Source organism: Ochotona curzoniae, unplaced genomic scaffold, assembly GCF_017591425.1.
Source record: "Ochotona curzoniae isolate NIBS_2020 unplaced genomic scaffold, NIBS_Ocur_1.0 patch356, whole genome shotgun sequence".
NCBI classification, from domain to species: Eukaryota; Metazoa; Chordata; class Mammalia; order Lagomorpha; family Ochotonidae; genus Ochotona; species Ochotona curzoniae.
The window spans coordinates 1,210,097-1,235,307 of NW_024466924.1; the positions used below are offsets into that span (position 1 = coordinate 1,210,097).

At 47.6% G+C, this 25,211-nt stretch overlaps 1 protein-coding gene and 1 long non-coding RNA gene across 2 annotated transcripts in view; both read left to right on the plus strand.

Annotated features, from left to right (window-relative positions):
- The window catches only part of LOC121167258 (run domain Beclin-1-interacting and cysteine-rich domain-containing protein), a 60,735-nt gene extending 54,146 nt beyond the window's left edge, over window positions 1–6,589 (plus strand). The window contains exons 13-21 of the mRNA XM_040996685.1: window positions 260–320; window positions 1,306–1,438; window positions 1,958–2,103; window positions 2,618–2,682; window positions 3,137–3,375; window positions 4,276–4,337; window positions 4,760–4,913; window positions 5,833–5,926; window positions 6,138–6,589. Coding sequence (XP_040852619.1) covers window positions 260–320; window positions 1,306–1,438; window positions 1,958–2,103; window positions 2,618–2,682; window positions 3,137–3,375; window positions 4,276–4,337; window positions 4,760–4,913; window positions 5,833–5,926; window positions 6,138–6,316 — 1,133 coding nt within the window. The 3' untranslated portion in view covers window positions 6,317–6,589. The remainder of the gene's footprint in view (window positions 1–259; window positions 321–1,305; window positions 1,439–1,957; window positions 2,104–2,617; window positions 2,683–3,136; window positions 3,376–4,275; window positions 4,338–4,759; window positions 4,914–5,832; window positions 5,927–6,137) is intronic.
- A 254-nt stretch (window positions 6,590–6,843) lies between these two features.
- Window positions 6,844–8,856, plus strand: LOC121167259. The gene is made up of 2 exons (XR_005885573.1): window positions 6,844–8,092; window positions 8,396–8,856. It is a non-coding gene; the product is annotated as an uncharacterized LOC121167259 (long non-coding RNA).
- The last annotated feature ends 16,355 nt before the right edge of the window (window positions 8,857–25,211 follow it).

A 25,211-nucleotide genomic window follows, 5' to 3' on the forward strand; every position in this document is an offset into this window, starting at 1 on the left:
CGTTCCAGTTTATACCAGATCTGAGCTTGTGTTCTCATCTGGATCTGTAACTACTTCGACCTTCCCAGTGCAGTGCACAAAGTCATGAATCTAGTCTGGATGTGACAAATTATAGACTGTGTCTGAGGTGCTCTGCTATCTAGGATGTAGCAGCAAGTTGCTGCCTTGAGTGTTAGCCGGCAGTACCCTGAATGGTTTTCAGTATCCCATACTTCCTCCCACTCATTTCCTGTTCTCCGTATCTCTGGCTTCCGTTTAGATGCTGTCATCAAAAGGAACACAGCCTCAAACGGCAAAGGTTTCACTTCCTCTCAGTCCTTGTAAGTATTTCTTTTCATGAAACTGCGGGCGGTGTGTAGAAACAAATCCTGTTCTTGGCATGCAGATGGGATAGGCCATGGGTGAAGCCATCCAAATTCATGAGGAGGCAAGGTTGAAGTGATGGCGTGCCTGATGACAACAAATCCAAGGGAAGAGGGAATAATTGGGATCCAAACAGGATGAGCCTCTGTGGAGGCAAAGCTTTCCTTCTCTGATCGTAACAGAAGGTTCCCAGAGGATCAGGACTCAAAAAAGAGAACACTGATCATGCCTTTTTCTTTTTAATTTTAAAAGATCTATTTGTTTGTTTGTTTGAGAGGCAGAGTTAGAGAGAGAAAGAAATAGATCTTTCATCCAAAGTGGCTGCGGTGGCTGGGGCTGAACCCTGTTTGAAATCAGGAGCCAGGAGCTTCTTCCAAGTCTCTTTGTGGCTGTAGGGACCCAAGCACTGGGCCCTCCTCTGCTGCTTTCCCAGGTGCATTAGCAGGGAGTTGGATCAGAAGCCTATGAAATAGGTGCCCATATGGGATGCTGAGGCTGCAGGCAGTGGCTTTACCCACTAGGCCTGAGTACAGACTCATTATGAGTTTTGATTAAGAAATCAAACTGCACATATTGGAGACCCAGTTTGGGGAAGTAGTAGTTCATGTAGGAGGAACAGTAGCCTTTTTATAATCCACAGAACAATCTTACTCACTTTATTTTGCAAGCAAGACATTATAATCTCCATTGTGCAATTAAAGGAACTGGAGTTCAAAGGATGGAAGTGACAGAGTGGTACAGTGCTAAGTGGGATTTGAATTTGAGGTTTGATTAACCTAAGACCAGCATGTTTTCCATTGTGTGTATGCATCTGAGAGGACAAGCAAAGAAGCTGAGCACACTGGAGGTGCTTTGAGTGGTCTTCCAGCCGAGGAGTTGCCACATGTGGTGCCACGCCCAGGCGGAGAGCACCCATCCTCCTGTCTCTCCTTTCCTTTGCAGCTCCCACAGCTTTCTGCACTCCACATCTGCTGAGGCAGTGGCCATGGGTCTCCTCAAGCAGTTTGAGGGCATGCAGCTTCCGGCTGCCTCGGAGCTGGAGTGGCTAGTCCCAGAGCATGATGCCCCACAGAAGGTAGGTACCCTCAGCTCTTCGTCCCTTCCCAGGAGGTGGGGGTGAGCCTTTCTGATCTCACTGTCCTGTGCCACGTGATCCCCCAGTCGGGATGAACCTATGCCTTTCCTCACTTAGAGAAGCTGTTTGTTAACATGTTGAGTGAAGGAATGCCCAGGTTTTCCTTGGCAGTGACAAAAGACAATGGTTTCCTCACTGTCCTCATTCCATGTGGCTGTTGAGTATGTGAGGTGTGAAAGCACCCTGGCATCCTAAGGAGTCTGGCTTGAGTACAGGGGCAGCATTACCGGTGGATGCCACCCCCCGGGAGGTCATTTCTTTTTGCTTCTTAGAGGACAAGGCCCTCACTTCTTATGTCCCAGTGCCTTCTGGTTTGTCTCTAGGGCCTTGGCTTCCAGAAGCCCTTACTCCATGGTATTTCTGGAATGTCTTCCAACAACTGCGTCATGGCTCAGAAGGTCAAGACCAAGGATCCCCGAGGCTGTTCCTGTTAGCTCATGCTGTTCTTTCATCCTGTAGCTCCTGCCCATCCCCGACTCACTGCCCATCTCGCCAGATGACGGGCAGCACGCTGACGTCTACAAGCTGCGTATTCGTGTCCGTGGCAACCTGGAATGGGCCCCGCCCCGGCCTCAGATCATCTTTAATGTTCATCCAGCCCCAACGTGAGTAGCCAGGGCCATCTTCCCGTCCTCTTGCTCCTGCCCCCGAGTGTACTCCAACACAGCTGTGGTCATCTAAAGGCAGAGGGAAAGAATTATTCATTTTGTGCTTCAGTTCCTAACTCTCAGTTCTGCCATTCTTTCCCAGGGTTAAGTGGATACAAATTCTTTTCTTTTTTTCCACTGGTACTCCCCACTTGCTGCTTTGCTCCCAGTGGTTGTGTGGGTTACGGGTTTTTCTTCCCTGTATAAGATACATGGATGTTGTTTCCTGTTGACTGTATCTCCTCCCTATTTGTACAAGATTGTTAGGGAGAGTCACTGCCTAGACCTAACCCCTGACATGATCAACCTCAGTTTGAATGAATTCTTCCAGTAGGTTCATTTGGTTCATCTCTTAAGAATTCCCATTCTTCACCAGAGCCATAGGTTCTATATATATCCTCGTCCGTTATTCCCCAGAGGCCTTGGGCCACTGCTGCTGCCTGCCAACCTGCACTCCTTCCCCTTTCCTTAGGAGGAAGATTGCCGTGGCCAAGCAGAATTACCGCTGCGCGGGATGTGGCATCCGGACCGAGCCAGGTGAGTATCCCCTGCTGCTACTGTGCTGGCTCCAAGGGCTTTCCCTCTCCCACATGTGCAAAAGCAGGCAGTGGGAGGAAGGAAGAGGGCAGAACTGAGGAAGGGGAGAAAAGGGGCCTGGCAGGGGAAGGTGTTGAGTAGGCGAAAGCACTGGCAATCAGGGAAGTTATTCCTGGGAGCACATTACCAGGACTGTGCGTGGGAGGAGACTGAATGTTCTCAGCTAGGTTTTTGGACGTGAGTCTCTGATTCTGGTTCCTTCGTGGTCTCCAGGATAGGATGTAAACGTTGTGGGCCCCAATGTTGTGGGCTTCTCTCAGCTTTAGGAAACTCAAAGGTGACAGGTGACCACCACCCACCCGCCCATTCCTGCCCTTCCAGGGAATGGCAGTGCTGCCTCAGCCTGTAGGGGAAAGGTCACATCCAGCCCCTTGGCTTTCTGTTGTCTTTGTAGATTATATCAAGCGGCTGCGGTACTGTGAGTACTTGGGCAAGTACTTCTGTCAGTGCTGCCATGAGAATGCCCAGATGGTCATCCCCAGCCGGATTCTGCGCAAGTGGGACTTCAGCAAGTACTACATCAGCAATTTCTCCAAGGACCTGCTCCTTAAGATCTGGAACGATCCTCTTTTCAATGTGCAGGACATCAACAGTGCCCTCTATAGAAAGATCAAGCAGCTCAATCAAGTCCGAGTAAGAACCTTGAAAGGGCCACGGAGTGTTGGAGTCTCCCTTTTCCCTTCCCCTCATCCCCTATCCCCGTTCACATGGAATTTCCAACAATCTGCTATGTTGTCAGGGGTCACAGCATCAGAGCTGTAATCAGCTCCTCATCCACACTCTATGCACTTTCTTAATCTCTTCTCATTCCCCTAGTATCAGGCTACTCAGAGCCTCAAACCCAGGAGTGGTGGCCCTGAAGTTGGATAACACTTGGTAGCAAAAGAATTTTCCCCTTAACTGAAAATATTACTAAGCAAAGAGTGGGCTTTCACTTGGAAAGCTTGATTTCAGGCCTTCTCAGTTCTTTCCAGCTGTTTGTGGTTTGGGCAGAGTCAGCTGGCACAGGGCCTTCCCTGACCAGAGAGCTCGTTGAGGTGACTTGTTGAATTTGAGATGTAAAAGGTAGTTTGCCTCTGGCAGCTATATGGAAATCTTCCAGGCCCCCTAGGGTTAAAAGTTCTTTCCTTCTTTTGCTCCCTTCTTCCCTGTCAACGAAGATTTTGTTTATTTATTTGAAAGTCAGAGTTTCAGAGAGAGGCAGATATCATCTGTCCACTAGTCACTCCCCAGACGGCTGCAACCACCTGAGTCAGACTTTGCCAAAGCCAGGAGCCAGGAGCGTCTCCCGCAATGGGTGGCAAGAGGCCCCCCAAACACTTGGGGCATCTTCTGCTGCTTTTTCTCAGTCCATTAGCAGGGAACTAAATTGAAAGTGGGCAAGACAAGAGGAGCCACCCATATGGAATGTTGGTATTGCATGCTGCTGCTTTACCTGCTGTGCCACGATGCTGGCCCTAATATGCTCAGCTCTCTAACAGTTGATTCTCTCCTCTTCTCCAACTCCCCTGGCCCCAACATCTTTCCCTTCAGCTGTTGCGGATCCAACTCTGTCACATGAAGAACATGTTCAAGACCTGCCGCCTGGCCAAAGAGTAAGTCTCGTTGGGGGCCAGAGTCCTCTAGCTGACTTCATGTCTCTGAAAGGGATGTATCCCAACAGTAGGCTCTTGTGTGAATAAGGGGAGTGATGGTGGTTGAGAGGGAAGATTGAGGGAATGAGAAGTCATAGCAGTGACTGTCTGTGTCCTTCTGACCAGAAGGGGAATCTGGTGGCTTCTGTTCAGGGCAGGCCAGCACTGCCAGCTGGCATGGATACCTGTGCATGAGGCTGTAAATAAGTTACTTCTGCCTCCCAGACACCATATAGTATGGGAAGGCTGGGGTGGCTAGTGAATGTGGCTCCACTCCACGACCCCATGACTTTATATCTTGTGCTTCTGCAAAGATCCATCCACCACAATGTGCCACATAAAGTGTTCATTCCCTCTCTCATTCTTCCCCTCCTTTCCTGCAGACTTCTGGATTCTTTTGACACAGTCCCAGGCCACCTGACAGAAGATCTACACCTGTACTCGCTCAACGACCTAACTGCAACCAAGAAGGGGGAGCTGGGACCCCGGCTTGTTGAGCTCACCAGGGCAGGGGCCGCCCACGTAGGGCGATGCATGGTGAGAAGACCTCGTGTGGGGCTGAACCCTTGCTTAGGAACACAGGGAGTGGGACAGACCCAGGATTCTTGCCACTTGGCTCCAAGAAGCTGGATGACGATTCAGCACTAGGAGGCACAAATTGGAAAGGGTTGCCGTTCCCTAGGTTGGTGAGCAGCCAAATCCTTCAGACTTGAAGAACCTAGAATTAGAAGGGGAATTGGCACTGGCATTGTCCCTGGGTCGCCTCTTGGCAGGACTGAGTGGGATGTCAGGAAAGAATGATCGCGCTGTGGAGGGAGGTCCTGGATTACTGCTTGGAGAGGAGCTGCCATCTGAGACTTGGCTTTATCATTTCCAGTCACTGTGAGCAAAAGAAATAATTTGCCCTTTCTATGTAAGCCTCAATTTTCTTGTCTCTTAATTAATGTCAATATTTATATACAGTGTCTTCTTACTAGAAGAAGAGTTTATGATGGGGAAGAAGTGGGGAACCCTGTGTGGCTTAGGAAACTAAAAATACTCAACTATACCTTGACTCAAGATGAGGTCTAATTTTGGGGAAATAGCCTCATTTTCACATTTGCTCTTATGAATTTTTCCTACCACAAATGTGAAAAGTCAGTCTCCAGAATGGCTGATGGCCTTGAGGAGGGCTGATGTGATCCAGCCCTCCGCCTTGACCTGTTTTTATCCAGAGCCCCTTCAGTGGTTGAGGCTTTTGAGTTTGTGTCTCTGTCTCCCCCTCAAAGCTTTGTCTGACCCTGTGTGGTCCTGGCCTGGTTTGGCTTAGGTCTCTTTCTCATAGGCTGTAGAACCCCTGGGCCCCATTCAATTTGTGTTACTGTTTTGCCTCTCCCCTGCAGGGCTCAGCCCTCCTGGGCCAGCTGTTCTGGTACTCACTGTCCCTCATCTTGGCACATGTTTCTCTCTTCCCCAGCTCTGCCAGGCCAAGGGCTTCATCTGCGAGTTCTGTCAGAATGAAGACGACATCATCTTTCCTTTTGAGCTCCACAAGTGCCGGACCTGTGAAGGTGAGGGCTGGAGCCAGGGAAGGGGCAGGTGGGTCTGAACATGGGGCTGTTTTCTTTCTTCTGCTCCATTAGCAGGAGTTTGAGTCATCAACAGCCTGTGTCTTTACCACCAGGGCACTGAGCCGCAGCTGGGGAGAGAGGGTTGTGGCTGCTACTCGGCTCCCAGATGGAGGTTGTGCAAGTTGTTTTCTTCTTTCTCTGACCCCAACAGAATGCAAAGCATGTTACCATAAAGCGTGTTTCAAGTCTGGCAGCTGTCCAAGGTGTGAGCGGCTGCAGGCCCGGAGGGAGTTGCTGGCCAAGCAGAGCCTAGAATCCTACCTGTCAGACTATGAGGAGGAGCCCACTGAAGCCTTGGCCCTGGAAGCCACCGTCTTGGAGACCACGTGAGGAAGTCACTGCAAGCCCTTTCTCTGGGGCTAGGGTCACACACCGTGCAGAGCTGAGCCAGCCTTTGAAGGACTTTCCCAACTTGGGACCTCTCTCTCTCTCTCTATATATATATATCATTATCCTTTTTTTTTTGTACAACTCTCCTGATGTCCATGTGTATTCAACCTTTGTCAGGTTTCAGGTTGCTGCAGTGCAGTCTGTTGTGGCAGACAGTTTACAGGCATCAGATATTTCCATCAGCACTGACATGTGGGTCCTCCAGCAAAGATTCCAGTGCTTCTCTCAGTGGAGAGACAGCAGGACTCACTTCTGATTGCTGTGGCCTTCCACCGAGGACCAGATCTGGTTTCAGCTGCATCTCAGATCATTTCCGGGTGAACTTTGTGTTAGTTGTTGAGTTCTGAGCCAGGCCTTTCTCAACCAGTTATCTTCTCCTTTGCTGCTAGCAAGGTGGGATTGGAGTTTTCTCTTCCCCAGTCCTATAGGGTCAGATCTCCCCAAGGAGAAGCAGCAGAGAATGGACATTGTAGGCCTCCGTAGGTTTTGGTGGGGGCCATAAAAACAGAATTGTTACTACCCCAAAATCCTCAGAGACCCCAAGGAGGCAACTATGATGTCCTGAGCTGAGACAGATGGCACAAGTTAACTTCTGTTATCTGCCCCAGCAGGCTTCAAGCAAAACGGACCAGGCCCCACCCAGGTGTGGCTTCCCACCATGGGCTTAAGGGAAGCTATAGCTGTGCTTGAAAGGACCTTTATTCATTCTAAGGAGCTGTTGGCCCCTTCTTCACTAACCTAGCTGTCTGGTATAGAAGCAGCCTTCCAGACAAGCCCCTGTCGCCGTCCTGGGGTGAGGGCAGAACACCCACACCCCTCCTTGTTACTGGATCCCTTCCTCCTCCGTCCTCTGTGAGCTGGTCCTTGCGGCTCTGAGTCCAAGTGTGATCCAGCTCTATCCATTGTCTCCTTCTGGCAGCAGAGCTAGGACCCCCTTGGCGGCTGATCTGTTGCCCTAGTTCCTTTCTGCTATTTGTAGTGCTGTATAGGACTTGACAGTTCATGAATGTGGAGTGAATGTTCCTGCGTTCTTGAGAAGCTAAGAGCCTTTATGCCAGTTATGCACTTAACTCTTCAACTAGCCTAGCCATTCTTGTGTGCAATCACCCTTTTGTTCAGACAAATTTTTAATAATTTCCCCTCTCCTGTTAATGTGTTTTTAATGGGGAAAGGTCTCGGTTGGGACCATGTACCTGTTTGTTGTGTTTTTAAGTTGTTACAGTTTCTAACCTTTGTGTAAAACACTGGTCAGGGTTGCTTCTTCAAGGCTGACAGCAGTGTGCCCTGAGACTGACTGATTCCTGTGTACCTGTCTTCTGGTAGTTGATTGTTAATTGCCCCAAAAAAGAAAAAACGGTAGCTTTGGTGCCATTCCTAGAAGCTGAAGAGAAAATTTGCATGTGCTGGTGGAAACTGCTGAGTGTTTCAACCAGATATAACTTCTTACAAGGAAATAGAGGAGCGTTAAGATAAAGACCATAGCAAGAGGGAACCTGTAAGAATTGACTCACAGTGTTGACTGCTCTGCCTCAAACCTGGGATCTGAAGGTTGTGTTGGATTGAAAGACTCTGGAGGCTCTTCCCTGTTCAGGTCATGGTCAAGTTGTGGAAGTCAAGACCCACCCCAGTTTGGAAGGGCTGACCGGAAGCTGCCTTGGCTTCCCAAGGGCTCTGGGAATGACCTCACAGGACTTGAGCCCCCACGTTCAGACTCAGGTTTGTGAAAATCATGAGCGCCACTTCTGGTCTGCGTGTTACAAATCCCGCTCCTCACTCCGAGTCAGTGCGTATTCCCTCAGTGCGCCACCTGTCTCTGTACTGGCCTAGGAACAAAGTGTGGAGGGGCAAGCCCTGCTTTCTAAAGCTAGACTCAGCCATCTCAGATGCTTCTGAGTTCCCACGTCTTTGTCTCCACCTCTTCCAACCCTTTCACAGCATACTGTCCTAGCAACCCTGACCCTAAGCTGTCTTTTTTTTTTACCATCCCAAATACCCATTTCTTTCTTTCTTTCTGTATAGCAGGAAAGGAGAAAGAGCATGAAATGTTTCAAAAGCACTTTGCAACTTACCAGTATATGAAAATCTGCTGCTGTCCTGAATAGAAGTTTCTAAATGCACTGAAGAGAGATCTTTATGACATAAAAGAGAAAAAGTGTTCTTTTCTGTAAATTATGGGCTTGTTCGGGGAGAATCAGCTTGCTCATGAGGTGGAGATAAGATTCAAGACATAGCGGAAGAGTGGAAGGCAAATGTTTTCCACTTAAATGAGGCTGTTGGTGACTTTTCTCTGCCAAGACTTAAGAGTTGTGATTTGATCACTGGAAAGGGAGCAAGGAGTCCAAACAAAAGATGTGTTACGTGTGTGTGTGTGCGCGCGCACGTGCGCACGGCTCATGTTCTGAACTGAATCCCCACTTGTGGCTCCCATACATCCCAGCAGTTCATTGTTGTCTTTAATAAACTAAGCAAATGGAAACCTACCCTTGGGTTTGCCCACCTTGACTATCGGGAAATGCCACTGAGTGTCCACCACGAAGCAGTGGGCACGGGTTCTGTGCAAAAACATAGCCTGACAAGTCAGAGCAGGTGGATTGAGGACTCCGCCACAGGCTTTGTGGCACGTAGTCCCCTCCACAGCACATTGTGCATCCCTTCTTATCCCCACGGTGTAACTGTCACTTAAAACAAGGTGACCCTGTCTCCAAACATCCAGATTGTGTGGGACACTTCACTCTGCACTTCTGTGAGTATCTGGTTCTGGCTTTCTTGCTCCTGAGCCACCAGAGCTCCATCTCTGTGCATTGCAGCTCTCTAAACTTACCCCCTCCAGGGTCCCTTTGTCATCATCAAATCATCTGTCAGAAGCCACCATGAATGTAATTTCCCCAACCCTAATACTGGTCCTCCAGGTTTGAGAAGTTTGTCTTCCACTTCCACCCTAATCAGGTGGCATATCTGGCCAGTCAAGCATTAAGTCAGTTTCATTCCTTTTCCACCTCTGCCATGCAAATTCAGGTTCTTATCTCACACTTCAACTCTCCAGCCATGCCAGTTTCTTCCTGTTCACTCACTCCTTATGTAGTTGGATACCTGCTATTTGCCAGTTTCAGTACTTGGCTCAAGAGCTGCAGCAGGAAGCAAAATGGAAACAGCCTTTATTTCCCTTTAGGGACTCAGAGCCTTGTGGGGGAGACAGATATCTCACAAAGTTACCAAAAAGAATATGTGGTTACAAGCTGTAATAAGAGCTTATGTAGGAGGAGGAGAGCAAATGCCGTTAAAATAACAAGGGGACCTAGTTTACACTAGAGACAAGTAAGGGTCCTGAGAAAGTCATCCTGCTATCAAAGTCCTGAAGAATGAGACTCAGAAGAGGGCAGGGGAAAAAAGGGGCTCCAGAGAGGGATTAACACAGGTGATGATCCTGAGACATGAAGTGTTTCAACTAAGATTTAGATTTTGTTCTCAGAACATGGGCGATCCACCAAATTCATGCTAAAAGCCTAATCCCAATGTGATGGTGTTTGTAGGCAAAGCTGTCCAGTATCATTTGGCCTGGAGAGTAGAAACCCTTGTGAATAGAATTGGTAGCTCTCCTCACCGTTGAACGGACACGGCTAGAAGAGCCCTCACCACAAGCCGGGCAGAAAGCCCTCCCATGAACACAGCCCTGCTGGCACCTGGATTTCAGACTTAGGTTTACGGAGTTGACGGAGCTCCCCAGGTGATGGTCATTTGTTCACAGTGGTTCAAGCTGAGACAACTGGAGAACCACTCAAGAAGAGTTTTGTCTGGGGAGCAATCAATCTGGTTAAACATCAGTGTCCTTTGTGGAGGATAAAGGGTAGGAGGAGTGGCTGTTGTAAGGAGGTGACTGCAGTGGTTGAGGAGGGAAATTATTTCGGGTTGGATTAGGATGTTGTCACTGTCCTCTCACTACCCAAAGACTCTAAGAATAAAGTCTGAATGTTCAGCTCTGATTCTGACAGGTTTAAGCAAGGAACACTGTGAAGCCTGTCGCTTCCTCAGCACGGGGAAGGCCTTCGGGAAGGCTCACGGTAGCTTCCTCGCCATGGCTTTGGCTGTTTTCCTAAATTGCTAAGACTGCCTGTCCTCTCCCCATGTAAGAACTGATTCAGCCACATCTGAGCATTTCCTGCCAGCATGCCATCCTTCCCTTCTTCCTCTGTGAGCCCCTCATAGTCCATCCAGAATGCTCCTAATAGAATAACCAACACAGCAGTGGAAGAAGAAACTACATGGTGGGCATTTGAATGTGAGCAGTCAGAAGAGGGGCGAAATGACCATGCTGCAAGGCTCTTCCTGCTGACCCTGACTGACCATCATTCATCCTTTTTGATCTCCCTAGACACAGCTGCCTTCCCTCAGCTGAAACCCAGTAAGACCCTCAAAGCCCAGCACGAGCCCTTCCAAGTGACAGCTGGAAGGAGCCTTCTGAGGTCTTGGATATAAAAAAGCCCTGCAGAGGGGACTCACACATGCCTTCTGCATGTAATCAGTGTGACTGGAGTCCAGTGGATCTGCTGGGTTTCCTGCTTAGCCACATGGACCTTGCCCATAACTTCCCTCTGCCAGCTCACCGCTGGCTTGAGCACAGAAGTTCTTAAATACAACACGAACTCAGGTTTGAGAGTACTGAGGCAGGCAGCCATGGGACCCCTTAGGTCTGACTGCATCCTCTGTCCTTTAACACGCTCCTGTTCTTCCCCAGCATAACCCCCTATGCAGTGTCTGCAAGGAACTACAGCGGACAAGCTCTGGTGCCCAGCCCCTCAGTCCACGGAAGGTTTAACTACTGGTCACCTCTCTGAACGAATGGACAAGCCTTTGCCCGCAGGAGCAGGGAAGAACTGTTTGAAGGCTATTCTGTTCTTTTTTTTTTAAAGATTTATTTATTTATTGGAAAGTCAGATATACAGAGAGGAGGACAGAGAAGAAGATCTTCCGTCCAATGATTCACTCCCCAAGTGAGCGCAATGGCCGATGCTATGCCGATCCGAAGCCAGGAGCCTCTTCCGGGTCTCCCACGCGGGTGCAGGGTCCAAAGGCCTTGGGCCGTCCTCGACTGCTTTCCCAGGCCAGAAGCAGGGAGCTGGATGGGAAGTGGAGCTGCCGGGATTAGAACCCGGTGCCCATATGGGATCCTGTGGCGCATTCAAGGCGAGGACTTTAGCCGCTAGGCCACGCCGCCGGGCCCAAGGGTATTCTCTTCTTGATCATGTTTTCCCCTCTCTGCCTTTCAGTGGGAAAAGGGATGATCAGAACTACATACTGAGGGGCCCAGTGCTGTAGCCTAGTGGCTAACCGCCTCACCATATGGGCATTAATTCAGTTGCTGTGACCATTTGGGGACTTTCTCTCTGTATATCTGGCATTCCAATAAAAATAAAATGAATCTCTCTAAAATAAAATTTTAAAATGGGACAAGGAACAGGATTGTTCTCACCTCCCGCAACTACTTGCCCTCTTAGCCCTTTTTCTTGCTTGCCTCCAACCCTTGGCAGCGATGACTTCCCTAACCCTGCAGCGATAACCGAGCCCTCATATCCCGTCTCCTCTTAGCTGCTTTGTCCACAGCTGCCTCTGTTGTGCTGTGTCCTGCCTTGTTCCATTCCAAATGTCCTTTCCCCTGTTTATTAGGAAATTGCCGGCATTTTCCCCTTCTGGAGTGTAAAACAGGAGATAAGACATTGATAGTCCCTAAAAACAATGATCTTTGTACAACTTAGGCTGAGAGAATGACGACACCGTGTGAAAGCCTGCTGAAGTAGATGCAGTGTGCCAGTGGTTTCTAGTCACAGATAGCTTACAGTGTAAAACCTGGGCTATGTTCTAAACTCGTGTATTATTTCAAATAGGCTGTGTCTTATGGGAAACAAAGCTTGTTTCCAACAGATTTCTAAGCTTTTCTTGCCCAATGTTTAACTTAGATTTTAAAACTTCTTAGGCCAAGAGTGAAGACTGCTCAATAAGAAGCAGCACCACTGGGTTCAGTGCCAGCCCTGCCCTCACCCACCTACCCACCCATCCATCCCAAGTGTCTAAGGATAGTTCTGAGTCCTGGACACCATGACAAAACATTGTTACAACAGCTGATCACTGCAACACAGTTTATGAGTAAAAGCTCATACATGGAATGTATCCCAAATAGGTACCATCATTAAAATGATTATTATTGGGCCTGGCATGGTATTTGCTGGCTAAACTACTTGCCTTGCACGTGCTGGGATCCCATATGGGTGCCAGTTCTAATCCCGGCAGCCCTGCTTCCCATCCAGCTCCCTGCTTGTGGCCTGGGAAGGCAGTTGAGGATGGCCTGCACCTTCATGGGAGCCTTAAGAGGCGGCTCCTGGATCCTGGCTTCAGATTAGCTCAGCTCTGGCCATGGTGGCCACTTGGGAAGTGAACCAGAGTATGGAAGATCTTTCTGTCTGTCTTTTCCTCCTGTCTGTATATCTGCCTTTCCAATAAAAATAAATAAACCTTTTTAAATTTTTTTTAAAAGATTTATTTTTATTATTATTATTATTATTTTGTATTGGAAAGGCAGATATACAGAGAGGAGAGACAGAGAGGAAGATCTTCCATCCGATGATTCACTCCCCAAGTGAGCGCAACGGCCGATGCTATGCCGGTCCGAAGCCAGGAGCCTCTTCCAGGTCTCCCACACGGGTGCAGGTTCCCAAAGCTTTGGGCCGTCCTCGACTGCTTTCCCGGGCCACAGGCAGGGAGCTGGAAGGGAAGTGGAGCTGCCAGGATTAGAACCGGCGCCCATATGAGATCCCGGGCGTGCAAGGCGAGGACCTTAACCACTGTGCCACCGCTCCGGGCCCGATAAACCTTTTTTTAAAAGCTATGATTAAAATCAGGATTTTTAGATGGGAGAAAACCCTTGAGTTTTAAAAGATTTAGGTATTTATTTGAAAGAGTTACAGAGAGAGCTTCCATTGCTGGTATGCTCCCCAAATGGCTGCAATGACTAGGCCTGGGCCAGGCGAAAGTCAAGAGACAGGATTTCATCCAGGTCTCCCATGTGGGTGGCAAGTTCTCAAGTATTTGGGCCATCTTCTGCTGATTTTTCCAGGAGCATTAGCAGGGAACTGGATTGGAATTGGCATCCAATGGGGTGACACCACTGCATGTAGAGGCTTAACTTACTGTGCCACAGCAATGACCCCATGGGAGAAAATGTTGTAACACAATGTTACGTGAATAAAGGGAAAAAGTATATGTCACATATTCATGAGCCCATGCTGATAGAAATGCATACTAAACAAATAAATGGAGAAGAAATAAATCTGTCATAGAAGAGTTCTAAATTTGAATGTAAGCTCTGCTCCCTTTAGGAAGGTGAAACTTAATGCCTTCTCTAAAGAGGGTAGACTAAAATTAGCGAGTCTGATTTTTTAAAAATGGAATAGGTATTGTGGCAGAGCAGTTAAGGCATGGCTTGGGACGCCTGCATCCGATATTAGAGTGCGTGGGTTCAAGTCCCAGCTCCCTGATCAAGGTATCCTGGGAGGTGTAAGTGATGGCTGAATTCATTGAGTTCCTGACTTCTGGATTCTGGCTTGGGCCTGGCCTAACACCGGCTCTTCCAGTCATTTGGGGAGTTAACCAGAGAGTGGAAGATTAACCCCTGGATTCCCCTCTGCCCTTCAAAAATTTATATTAAAAAATACTTAAGAAAAAAGCGTGGAAAGAGAAAATAGCAACTTCACAGTGATAAAACCTAGCCAACATCTAAATGTGGTGCAATGCGTATATCACCGCATGTGTTTTTTGTAAACCCACAACTCCAGTCTAATCACAGGGAAAATAAGAGAATCTCAGTGTGAGGAACTTTCAATGAAATAATTTGCCTGTAGGTCTCAAAACTCAAGGTCATGAAAAGCAGTGGAGGACTAAGAGCTTGTCACAGACCACAGGAACCCAAGGAGACAGTGATGATATACAATGCAGTGTCACGGGTGGAATAATGGAGCAGGAAAAGGAAATTAGTGGTAAATTAGTAAAATTTAAATGAAGTCTGTTCTCTAAAAGTATACTACAGTCTCGTACAGGGTAACAAAGTAGAGTTATATGAGGAATATATGAAAGCTTGATTTAAAAAAAATGTTTATGTATTTATTTGAAAAAAAGTTACAGGCAGGACTCAAACCAGCACCTATGTGGGATGGGCAGCTTTACCCACCGTGCCATAGTGACAGCCCCATATGAAAACTTGTGTACTATCTCTGCAGTTTTGTTGCAGATCTAAAATGAATCCGAAATAAAAGTTTGTGTGGCCGACATTGGCTTTATTTTTTTATATTTATTTATTTATTGGAAAGTCAGATATACAGAGAGGAGGAAAGACTGCGAGATCTTCCATCTGTTGATTCACTCCCCACGTGGCCACAATGGTCCAACTGAACCGATGTGAAGCCAGGAGTCAGGAGCCTCTTCCAGGTCTCCTACGTGGGTGCAAGGTCCCAAGGCTTTGAGCTGTCCTCGACTGCTTTCTCAGGCCACAAGACAGGGAGCTGAATGGGAACAGGGCAGCTGGGATTAGAACTGGTGCCCAAATGGGATCCCAGCATGTGCAAGGCGAGGACTTCTAGCCACTAGGTTACCTCACTGGGCCCTGTGGCTGACATTGTAATATAGAGGTAAAGCTACTGCCTGTAATGCCGGCACCCCATATGTCCTGGCTGCTCCCCTTCTGATCCATTTCCTTGCTAATGTGCTTGGGAAAGGCAGTGGAGGATGGCCCACATGCTTGGGTCTCATGCCACTTACACAGGAGACAGATGAAGCTCCTGGCCTCAGCCTGCCTCAACCCTGCCCGTTGCAATTCCCTGGGGAGTGAACTAACAGATGAAAGAACTTTCTCTTTCCCTCATCTCTGTATTTTCCTTTCTCCATAACTGACTTTCAGATAAATAAAATCTTTAAGAAAAATGGGAAGTTTACATATAAAAGTATATGCATCATTGTTACAATTATGCAAAAATACACCTAGAAAGAAAAGGTACATCAAAGAAACACATGAAGATAAGTGTGATTCTGCAGATTGATGGGGTTTTTGACTGATTCTTCCCCTTATGCACATGCTGAAATACCTATAAATTAGTCTTTTTTATTTAAAGAATTAATTTTGAAAGTTTATTTTGCTTTAAGGAAAAATCATTACCCTTGAAATATTCAAAAGTAAATAGGAGATATTCAAAACTTAATAGGTATCAAAGGACCATCAGAGTTACTGCTGCTCTCAAGGGCCTGCACCATGGCTCAACAGGCTAATCCTCCACCCTGTGGTACCAGTGTCCCATAGGAGCACCAGTTTGAGTCCCAGCTGCTCCACTTCCCATTTTGCTCCCTGCTTGTGGCCTGGGAAAGCAGTAGAAGATGACGCAAAGCCTTGGGACTCTGCACCCATGTGGGAGACCTGGAAGAAGCTCCTGGCTCCTGGCTTTGGATCGGCTCAGCTCCAGTTGTTGCATCCACTTTGGGAATGAATCAACGGATAGAAGATCTTTCTCTTTGTCACTCCCTTTTTCTATAAATCTGTCTTACCATTAACAATAAATAAATATAAAACACACACACACACTTTTTTTTAGAATTATATGAAGTTTTTTCATATATATTTTTTATTTTGAATTTTGTGGTACAATTTTGTATAGACTGGGATTCTCCCTCCCAAACTCCCACCCCCCAACAGATTTTCCCCATGTTGTCACATTATGTTGCCACAATAGTATAGTCCTTCATAAGAAGTTATAATTCCATCAGTCTGTTGTTTAAGTGTGCCCCGACATTGCTGGTACAATGTCAAACAGCCCAGCATCTCATTGTCTACACATTTCCAACAGTTTCATTGGGAATCCATCTTTTGTTTGGAAGCAGGGATGCATGTTGCATTGTACCCCCACATCTGGATATGGTAGACCCCAGTACTCCATCACTATACATTTCCATAAATGAGAAGCCATGAAACAAGGTCAACAACTGGTATGAATTAGAACAACAGCCACAACAACAACAACAAATTACAGCACCATGAAAAAACATGCCACTGAGTAACCAACACATGAGTGACAAAAAGGAAACACAAAAGTCTTGGGAAAAATGATGCCATCATGTAATCCATGAGCCAATGATGAGTTCGACAAGAGAAAAGAAATTATTTGGAATAAATGAAACATAAAAAAACATCAAAACACATGGGATGCAGCCAAAGGAAAAAAAAAACCGAACCCCTTCCTTATATTAGAGCATATGGTATTTATTCTTTTGTGATTGACTCATTTCACTGAGCATAATGGTCTCTAGTTGGGACCACCTAGTTGTAAATGGCATAATTTCATTCTTCTTAATAGCTGAATAATATTCCATGGAGTAGATGTACCACAGTTTCTTTAACCACTCTTCTTTGGAAGCACATCTGGATTGTTTCCATGTCTTTGCTATTGTAGATTGTGCTGCTGCAAATATAGGATTACAGATCCCCTTCTCATATGCAGATTTCATTTCTGCTGAGTATATTCCTAGGAGCAGGATAGCTGGGTCATATGGCAGATTTATTTGCAATTCTCCAAGCACTCTCCATACTGATTTCCACAGTGGTTGTACTAGCCTGCACTCCCACCAGCAGTGAAGGAGGGTACCTTTCTCCCCACATCCACGCCAGCAGGTGTTGTTAGTAGAGTTCTGAATGTAGGCCAATCTCACTGGAGTTAGGACAAACACTCTTTTGTTTTAAAACATCTCTGAACATTCTTCACTAGTCCAGAAAGCATGTAATGTCCCTCCTTTTGCCACCTGCCAAGCTTCAGTCCAGCCCCTATGCCCTGAGGATGCACAGGGAGGGGACACCTTGGAGCTTCCTTGAACTGTGCACAGCTGCATTTATAGCCCTGAATTGTCATCATCCTTGGCAGGCTGCAGGGTTCCCATTGTTCCCTGGGTCCTGGAGGGAGGGAGACCCTGACTCGTCAGCTTCTGAGGGAGACTGGCTCTGAAGTGAGGGTGAGGGGGACCAGGGCTCCTGGGATAAAAGCCCTCTGGTCTGCCACGTTTCAGAGTGGATGTTCTCAGCAATCCTTCCAGAAGCTTCTGGGACTCCAGCCATTCCAAAGGCTACACACAACATTGTTTGTCTCTGGCGCTCAGCTCCTGCCGTGAGTACCTGTCAGCAGACATCACTGTGGTAGCAAGTGTTGGCTCTAACCACTACGCTCTTCTGAGTAAAGTAGAACTGATGTTTTCTAACTAAAGGCAGAGAGTGTATAGGCCAAACAAAAATGTTTGCTCAGCTGCAATCTTTCTGCAGTGTGTTCAGGCAACTGGAGAAAAGACAGAAGAACCTTCGTCTCAACTCCTGAGTTAACCTCAGAAAGTACACCAGAAATGGATTTTGTTTAAACATCTTATCAAGAAGAGGGCAGCTGTTTCAAGCCTGCTTCCCTGAACTCTTCCCCTAGACTTTGAACCTTGAACAAATAAGGCAGCAACCAAAAAGATGGGCTGCTCCTGCTCATTCCACACAGCAAGGGACCTCGGGGGCTGCCAACTCCCTGCTCTGGGCAAGGCTTTGTCGTTAGCCTTTCCTTGGCATCTGTTTACTAGCTGCTATTGTTTTTCTGTTTGCCTTTTCTAAGTGAATTAGAATCTGTTTCTGCTGGTGACAAAGAACCCTGGCACATGTAGTGAATAGGAGCAAGAGAGAAAAGCGAAGACATTCATGGAGATAAGCCATGACACCCAGTCACTGTCTTCTCTGGCCTGTCTGTTCATCCAGGCGGTGTTATGAGGTTTCTGTCCTCTGCCATGTGTGCAGCTAAGTGCCTGGCTGCACCCTTTGCCCTGTAGGATTGCACAATTCAGTCACCAGACAGGACTGTCAATAGAAGTTTTTTTTTTTTTTCCTATGCATCATGTACGGTTTTAAATTCTCAATAAGCAACACTTTTTTGATCCAAGAATTCTGTGATGTAGATCCTATTATTATTTCCATATACATCTTAATTTTGAAAAAGATTGATGTATTTTTATTGGCTATGCAGATTTACAGAGAGAGAAGGAGAGACACAGGAAGAGAAGGATCTTTCATCTGCTGGCTCACTCTCCAAAGGGCTGCAATGGCTGGAGTTGATCTAAAGTTGGGAGCCAGGAGCTGCTTCCGGATCTCTCACACAGGATCCCAAAGACTTGGGCCATCCTCTGCTGCTTTCCCAGCTGACAAGCAGGGAGCTGGATGGAAAGTAAGAGCAGCCAAGACACAAAATAGCACCCACTTGGAATGCCAGCACCACAGGCAAAGGATTAATTTCTGCCACCACACTGGGCCTCTATTTATTTATTTGTTTCTTCCTTTCTCTCCCCATTTTTTTTCTTTCATTCTTTCCTTTTTGCCTTCTTATTGATTTGAAAGGCAGAGTGACACTGAGAGAACCCCAGGAGCTCCGTCTAACCTGGGACCTGCTCCTGTTCCGATGCATGAGCATCTGGGAGAGGAACTTGACTTTGGATAGGGATGTGTCAGAAACTTCCCTGACCACTGCATGGGTATGGGCAGCATGCCTGGGAAAGTCAACACTCAATGGTATCAGTTCCCTCAGTTCAAACTCAGAACTGTTCCTTTCCACAGAAATCTTCAGTTAAAGCAAAAGATGTATATATTTTGCAGAGTATTCGTGATCATCTTCTTTATAGAAGAAGTAACTATGGAACAAAGAGTTCAAGTACTTTGCCCGCAGTAACACAGGTAGTAACAAGGAGGCCTGAGTTTAAACATATTGCTACAAAGCCTCAACTACTGTGTTAGTCCAGAGGGAACAAATTCAGTTCAGAGAATGGGGAGGTGAGTGTGACCAGATCAAGGGTTTTCCGTTCTGGAGTGGGATATGAGCAACTGGGTGGGGCTCAGACCAGCTGAGTAAAGGGCAGAAGGTAAGACAGATAGGAGAAGCCGGCAGGAGCAGATGGATAGAGCCAGAAGTGAAGACAGTATCTAGCTAGCTAGCTAAGTGGCCATCCAAAGAGGGGTCCCTGAAGGGCGCTTGAAAACAACTGTGTTGTCAGTGTGGACTGCCAAACTACGAAAGCCTTGAATGCCAGAACAGCCACACTGGCCTCACCCCATAATGAGAGCCCCAATAGCGTCTGCATGGACTTACAGATGGGAACTTCTTATTATCATTATTAAAAATTGCAAACAGGGCCTGGCACTGTATCCTAGTGGCTAAAGTCCCACCTTACTTAGGCAGGGATCCCATATGGGTGCCAGTTCCAATTCCAGCCGCCCCACTTCCCATCCAGCTCCCTGATTGTGGCCTGGGAAAAAAGTAGAGGATGACCCAAAGCATTTGAACCCTGCACCCATGTGGGAGACCCAGAAGAGGCTCCTGGCTCCTGGCTTCAGATCAGCTCAGCTCTGGCCATGGTGGCTACTTTGGGACTAAACAATCTTTCTGTTTCTCCTTCTCTCTATAAATCTGACTTCCCAATAAAAATAAATAAATCTTTAAAAAATTGCAAACATGCAAAAATCTTGAGAGTATTCTGAAACCCCATGTACCCATTATCTGGCTTCAGCCATTATCAGCTCACAACTACCATTTAAAAAGGACTTCTAGTTATTTATTTGAAAATCAGAGTGATGGAGAAGGAGAAGGAGAGAGATCTTCTGTCTGCTGGTTCACTCCCCAGCTGGCCACAATAGCTGAAACTGGGCCAGGCCAAGCCAACAATAAAAACTTGGAATTCTGTTCAGGTCTCCAAAATTGGTGGCAGGAGCCAAGGACTTGAGCCATCTTCTGCTGCCTTCCCAGGCACATTGCAAGGGAGCTGGATGGGAAGTGGAGCAGCCAGAACTTGAACCAATACCCATATGGGATGCTGGTGCCACAGGCAGAGGCTTAGCCTGATATGCCAAGTGCCAGCCCCATGAGTCAATTTGTTCTTATTGCCCCTCAACCTTTCCCCTCCTCCAGGAGCTGCTCTTCAGCCTGCAATGCAGTAACCCTGTGGTGTAGACAGTACCTTCCATGTCTGAGAGGGGATGGAGGTGTCTGGCTCATTCATCTGGGATCCATGAGATACCTCTTAATATCTCCACTGCATTGTGATCCAGAGAACACTGGAGTGGGAACCTGCAGGTCAGAATTCTCACCCAACTCTGTGATACCTGAGCCATAGGGTCCTTGTCCTCCCCAAGCCTCAGAGCCTTCATCTATGAAAGTAGCATGCAGTAGACTAGACAATCGCTAAGGTCCTTGCCAGCTCTGTCATTCTGGTCTTTCCAAGCTTCCTGCTGGAGCTAGGAGTTCCCAGGTGAGGTGCAAATAACCTCCTCTTCTTGGGTGAGTTATCGTAAGCAGCTGGGACAGCTGTGTCCCCACTGTGGGGCCGTACCTCTGCCGTCCACCAGTGACTGTCCGGGTGCCAGCTGGCTCCTCCCCAGTGAGCCTCTGGGGACAAGTGGGGATTCAGAGCCAGGTCCTCACTCCTTGGGTCGCATCTGACTCTGCTCAGTCATGTGGCAGCTCCTTCTCCTCCTGCTGTGCCCATGCCCTGTGGCTGCCAACCAGAAGCCAGGTGAGGAGCCAGGTGAGTATTTGTGCTACAGGTCATCTTGGGCTCTCATTTCTTTCAGCCATGCATTCTCTACAGGAGTCAACCTTCTTGTTTCTGTAATGACCCACCTCCTGGGAGCTGGCAGTCATGAATTCATTAATCAACTCACTCATTTAGTCAGGTGCTTTACTAAGTGCTGACTAGGTGTCTAATGCAGCAGTTCTTTTCTCTTGCCGGTCTGTCTGTAAGATATCTCTGGGCAATTAGCTTGTGAGGGTCTGTTTGTCTGGGGAGGCATGGAGTTTTCCAGAGGAGGCTCTGGTGTGTAGAGGCAGCATGGGACTCTGGAGTGTGCACTGTGGGAAGGAGATGGATGTAACAAGTCCAGATCCGGGGTCACAAGCAGGACCCCAGGGCAGCTTGCACTTCTTCGAAAATGCAGTGGGATGGGTTAGCTTGTCTTTATCAGAACTTCTTTGGAGACAAAGCTGAATGTCAGTGTTGAGGATGGGAGCCTGTACCGGCCAGCAGAGCCAGTAACGTGGACACGGTGAGGATCTGGGGATGAGGCACCGACAGGAGACCAGTGATGGTGGAAGTCTCTCCAAAGTCTCTCTTTATTGCCCTTTCACCTCTCCTTGTATACTCTTTCCCCCACACCCTCATTAGCAGAATATTGGGTACAGATGAGTCCAATTAGACCAGGTGCTTCTAGCCCCAAGCCCATTCCCTGTAGTGCTCAGCTTAACAAGTGCTAATCAACTCCTTAGCCCACAACAGGAACCTACAAAGACAGCCATGTGCCAATAGATGTATTATCAAATACAAATATATGTAATCTGAGTAAGGGCAGGGCTTCCATTGTGTTGAGTGGGGTTTGCAAATTTGGGACCAGAACAGGTTTTCGGGCGACCTTACCAGCCTGGGTGAAGCTGTCTGGTGCCTGTCTTCCTCGCCCTTTCTGAATAGCACTTTACTTCCCCTCCATGGAATCCACACACATAAGGAAGTGCAGTTACCCTGGAAGGTGCCTCAGTGCCTGCTTTGCCTGTGCCTGCCCACAGGGTGGCCTCCTGGAGAGGCCAGTGTTGTGGTCCTTGTTATGGTTTGAATGTGTTTACCAAAGTGCAACATGTTGGAAGTTTAATTCCCTAACACAACAATGCTGGGATTTAGACCTAAGAAGAGACAAGTCATGAGGGGCATGTCCTCTGTCATAGCCGGTTAGTGTCGCTGCTGCTGAAGGGGTCAGTCGCTACCCGGTGGCCTTGCTCTAACGGTGGGATTCCACTCCTCTCACCTGGGTGTGGTCTCCCTTGTGCCCGTGCTTTCTTGCCACGTGCTGCCTTCTGCCAGGTCATGGCAAGCATGAAGCCTCTGGGCAGATGTGGCCCTCCATCTTGCCAGCATCTGGAACTGTGAGCCAAATCCACTCCCCTTGTGTATTGTTTCTCCAGCCTGGGGATTCTGTTTCCGACCAAGCCAACCACAGAGGAGACCCTAGTAGTGTCCCGGCTCCAGGAAGCTGCTTCCTGGGGGTTCCTCACCCAGCAGCATCTTGTGTCTCTCCCCTTTGTCCTGCAGTACCACAGTCACCTCTCAGTGTGGTGACGAGAGGAGTGGTAAAATGCCATACACAATCCAAAACAGTAACCAGCTCAGAGTCACTCAAGAGGATAAAATGAATGAATGCATGAGCAACGGATGCTTGGTCACTGGTGGCGGGGGATGTCGTTTTCTGAAGGCATCAGTCAGGACTTTAAGAACTAGGACTTTCTCCTGATTCACAGACACTGCAGGAGCTCAGATGTGAGCCCAACTTCAACTCAGATTTGTTTGAAAGGAAGAGTTGTAGAGTGAAGAGCAGAGAGAGAATCTTCCATCCGCTGATTCACTCCCCAGATGGCTACAACGGCCAGGGCTGGGCCAGGCGGAAGGCAGGAGCAAGTTTCTTCTAGTCACCCACGTGGGTTCAGGGACCCTTGGGCCATCATCTGCTACTTTCCCAGGTGCCTTAGCAGGGACCTAGATAGAAAGTGGAGCTGTGGGACTTAAACTGGCATTCATATATACCAATGCTGGAGGTGGAGGCTTAGCTAACAGGAAGCCCTGATTGGATTTGTATGGAAAGGCTGAGATATGCTCTTTGCTGAGCATTTATCTTCATCATAATGAAATAGCTCCTTAGCAATCCTGGGGAGATGAAGCTTTTAAAACATTTTTAGCTTTAAGTTTTGAATTTTATGGTACAATTTCAGAGAGACTGGGACTCTCTCCCCACCCCAAATCCCACCCCCTGACTGATTTTCCCCATGTTGCTACAATAGTATAGTCCTTCATAAGGAGTCATGATTCCATCAGTCTGTTATTTAAGTGTGCCCCAACATTGCTGGTACAAACAATGTCAGACCATCCAGCGGGAGATAAAACTTTAACCGTGGCCTTGATCTATAGGAATGTCCTCTTCTGATTGATGTGGGAGGAAAGGGTTGTCCAAGCAGGAGAAACAACTTTGGCCCTGAGATAGAGAGGAGCATTCAGGATGTACAGCAAATCTCAGAAATGTGACAAAAGACTTTGTAAGAGCCCTGGGTGCGGAATGGTGAGGACAAAGGGGTAGTCAGGACTGGGTTCTACCCCATGTCTGTTCCCACCTCAAGCAGCATCTTGGGCAATAGTTCCTCACTTACCCATCGGCCGAGAGCTTCCCTCCGGATCAGAGGCTTTACAGATCTCTGGTCCTAGTTTACAACCATAAATACAGTTTAGGATGTGGCCTGTCACATCCACATACTGATATAAAAACAAGCAAAACATTTCAAAAGAACTCAAAATAATTTAATTTAACATGTTGGTGAAGTCAATCGTTTTGTTCTACTCCAGTCCATCTCACACTACTAAAATATATGCAGGCCACGACCACTGAAGTGACCTGTGGTTCAGCAGCAGGCTAGTTGGAGTGATCCGTGGAGCTCTTTGGTGACAGTCTCATGCTGGAAGAGGAAAGAGGGTGATCCTAGAGGGGAAACTGATCCTTTGTGGAAGGCTTACTCCTGGGCTGAACATGGGATTGCTGCTCTCCGTTCACAAGGCACCCCCTGGCTCCTGTTGACACAACAGATAGAATCAGCCACACCCAGCTCCACATCCTCTCTGGAACCTGCTCACTGTTGATCCTGTCCCCTTCCAAGACCCTCCAGTTTATCACTAAACAAAGCCCTAGGCAGGTGCTACCTGGAGGAAGGCGGGAAGGTCAGGTAGAGTTGAAGGACAATAGTCCTAGGAGCAAGAACACCTGGCTGTCCTCCCCAAGACAGACTGTCAGGGGCTCTGTCTGCCCACATCTTGCTTTCTAAGCCCTTAAAGATGTGGCCCCTCGGGCCCGGCGCGGTGGCGCAAGTGATTAAAGGTCCTCGCCTTGCACGCCCTGGATCCCATATGGGCGCCGGTTCTAATCCCGGCAGCCCCGCTTCCCTTCCAGCTCCCTGCCTGTGGCCTGGGAAAGCAGTCAAGGACGGCCCAAAGCCTTGGGAACCTGCACCCGCGTGGGAGACCCGGAAGAGGCTCCTGGCTTTGGATCGATATTGGGGAGTGAATCATCGGACGGAAGATCTTCCTCTCTGTCTCTCCTCTCTGTATATCCGCCTTTTTCCAATGAAAAAATAATAAAAATAAATCTTTAAAAAAAAAAGATGTGTCCCCTCCATCGGTGGTGAATGGGTAATGTCTAGATAACTGTTCAGTTGGGCAACGTAGAAAAGAGTAGGGAATGAAACCATATTCCACTGTTTTTCCCAGACTGTTAGCAGGGAACTGGATCAGAAGCAGAACAGTCAGGACATGAACCGGCACCCATATAGGATGCTAGTGCCACAGGCAACTGCTTTATCTGTTATGCCACAATGCTGGCTCTAATTATTAAAAATTAATAAATAAATTAAATGTATAATAATAATTAAAATTGATTTTGAGAGTTAATATATTCTGGTTAAAGTAATCATGTTACCTGCTTGATTTGAACACGATTTGAAAGTGTATTCTCCCACTCTATGACTTAGTTGTCACTTTTCAAAAAAAACTTATTTGTTTTTATTTGAAAGGTAGAGTTGCCGAGAGGAGAGACAGATTTTGTACCTGCTGGCTCACTTTTAAATGGCCACTTCTAATCGTCAGAGCTGAGCTGATCCAAAGGCAGGAATCAGGAACTTCTGGGTCTCCCATTTAGGTGTGGGAGCTCACGTACTTGGGCCAT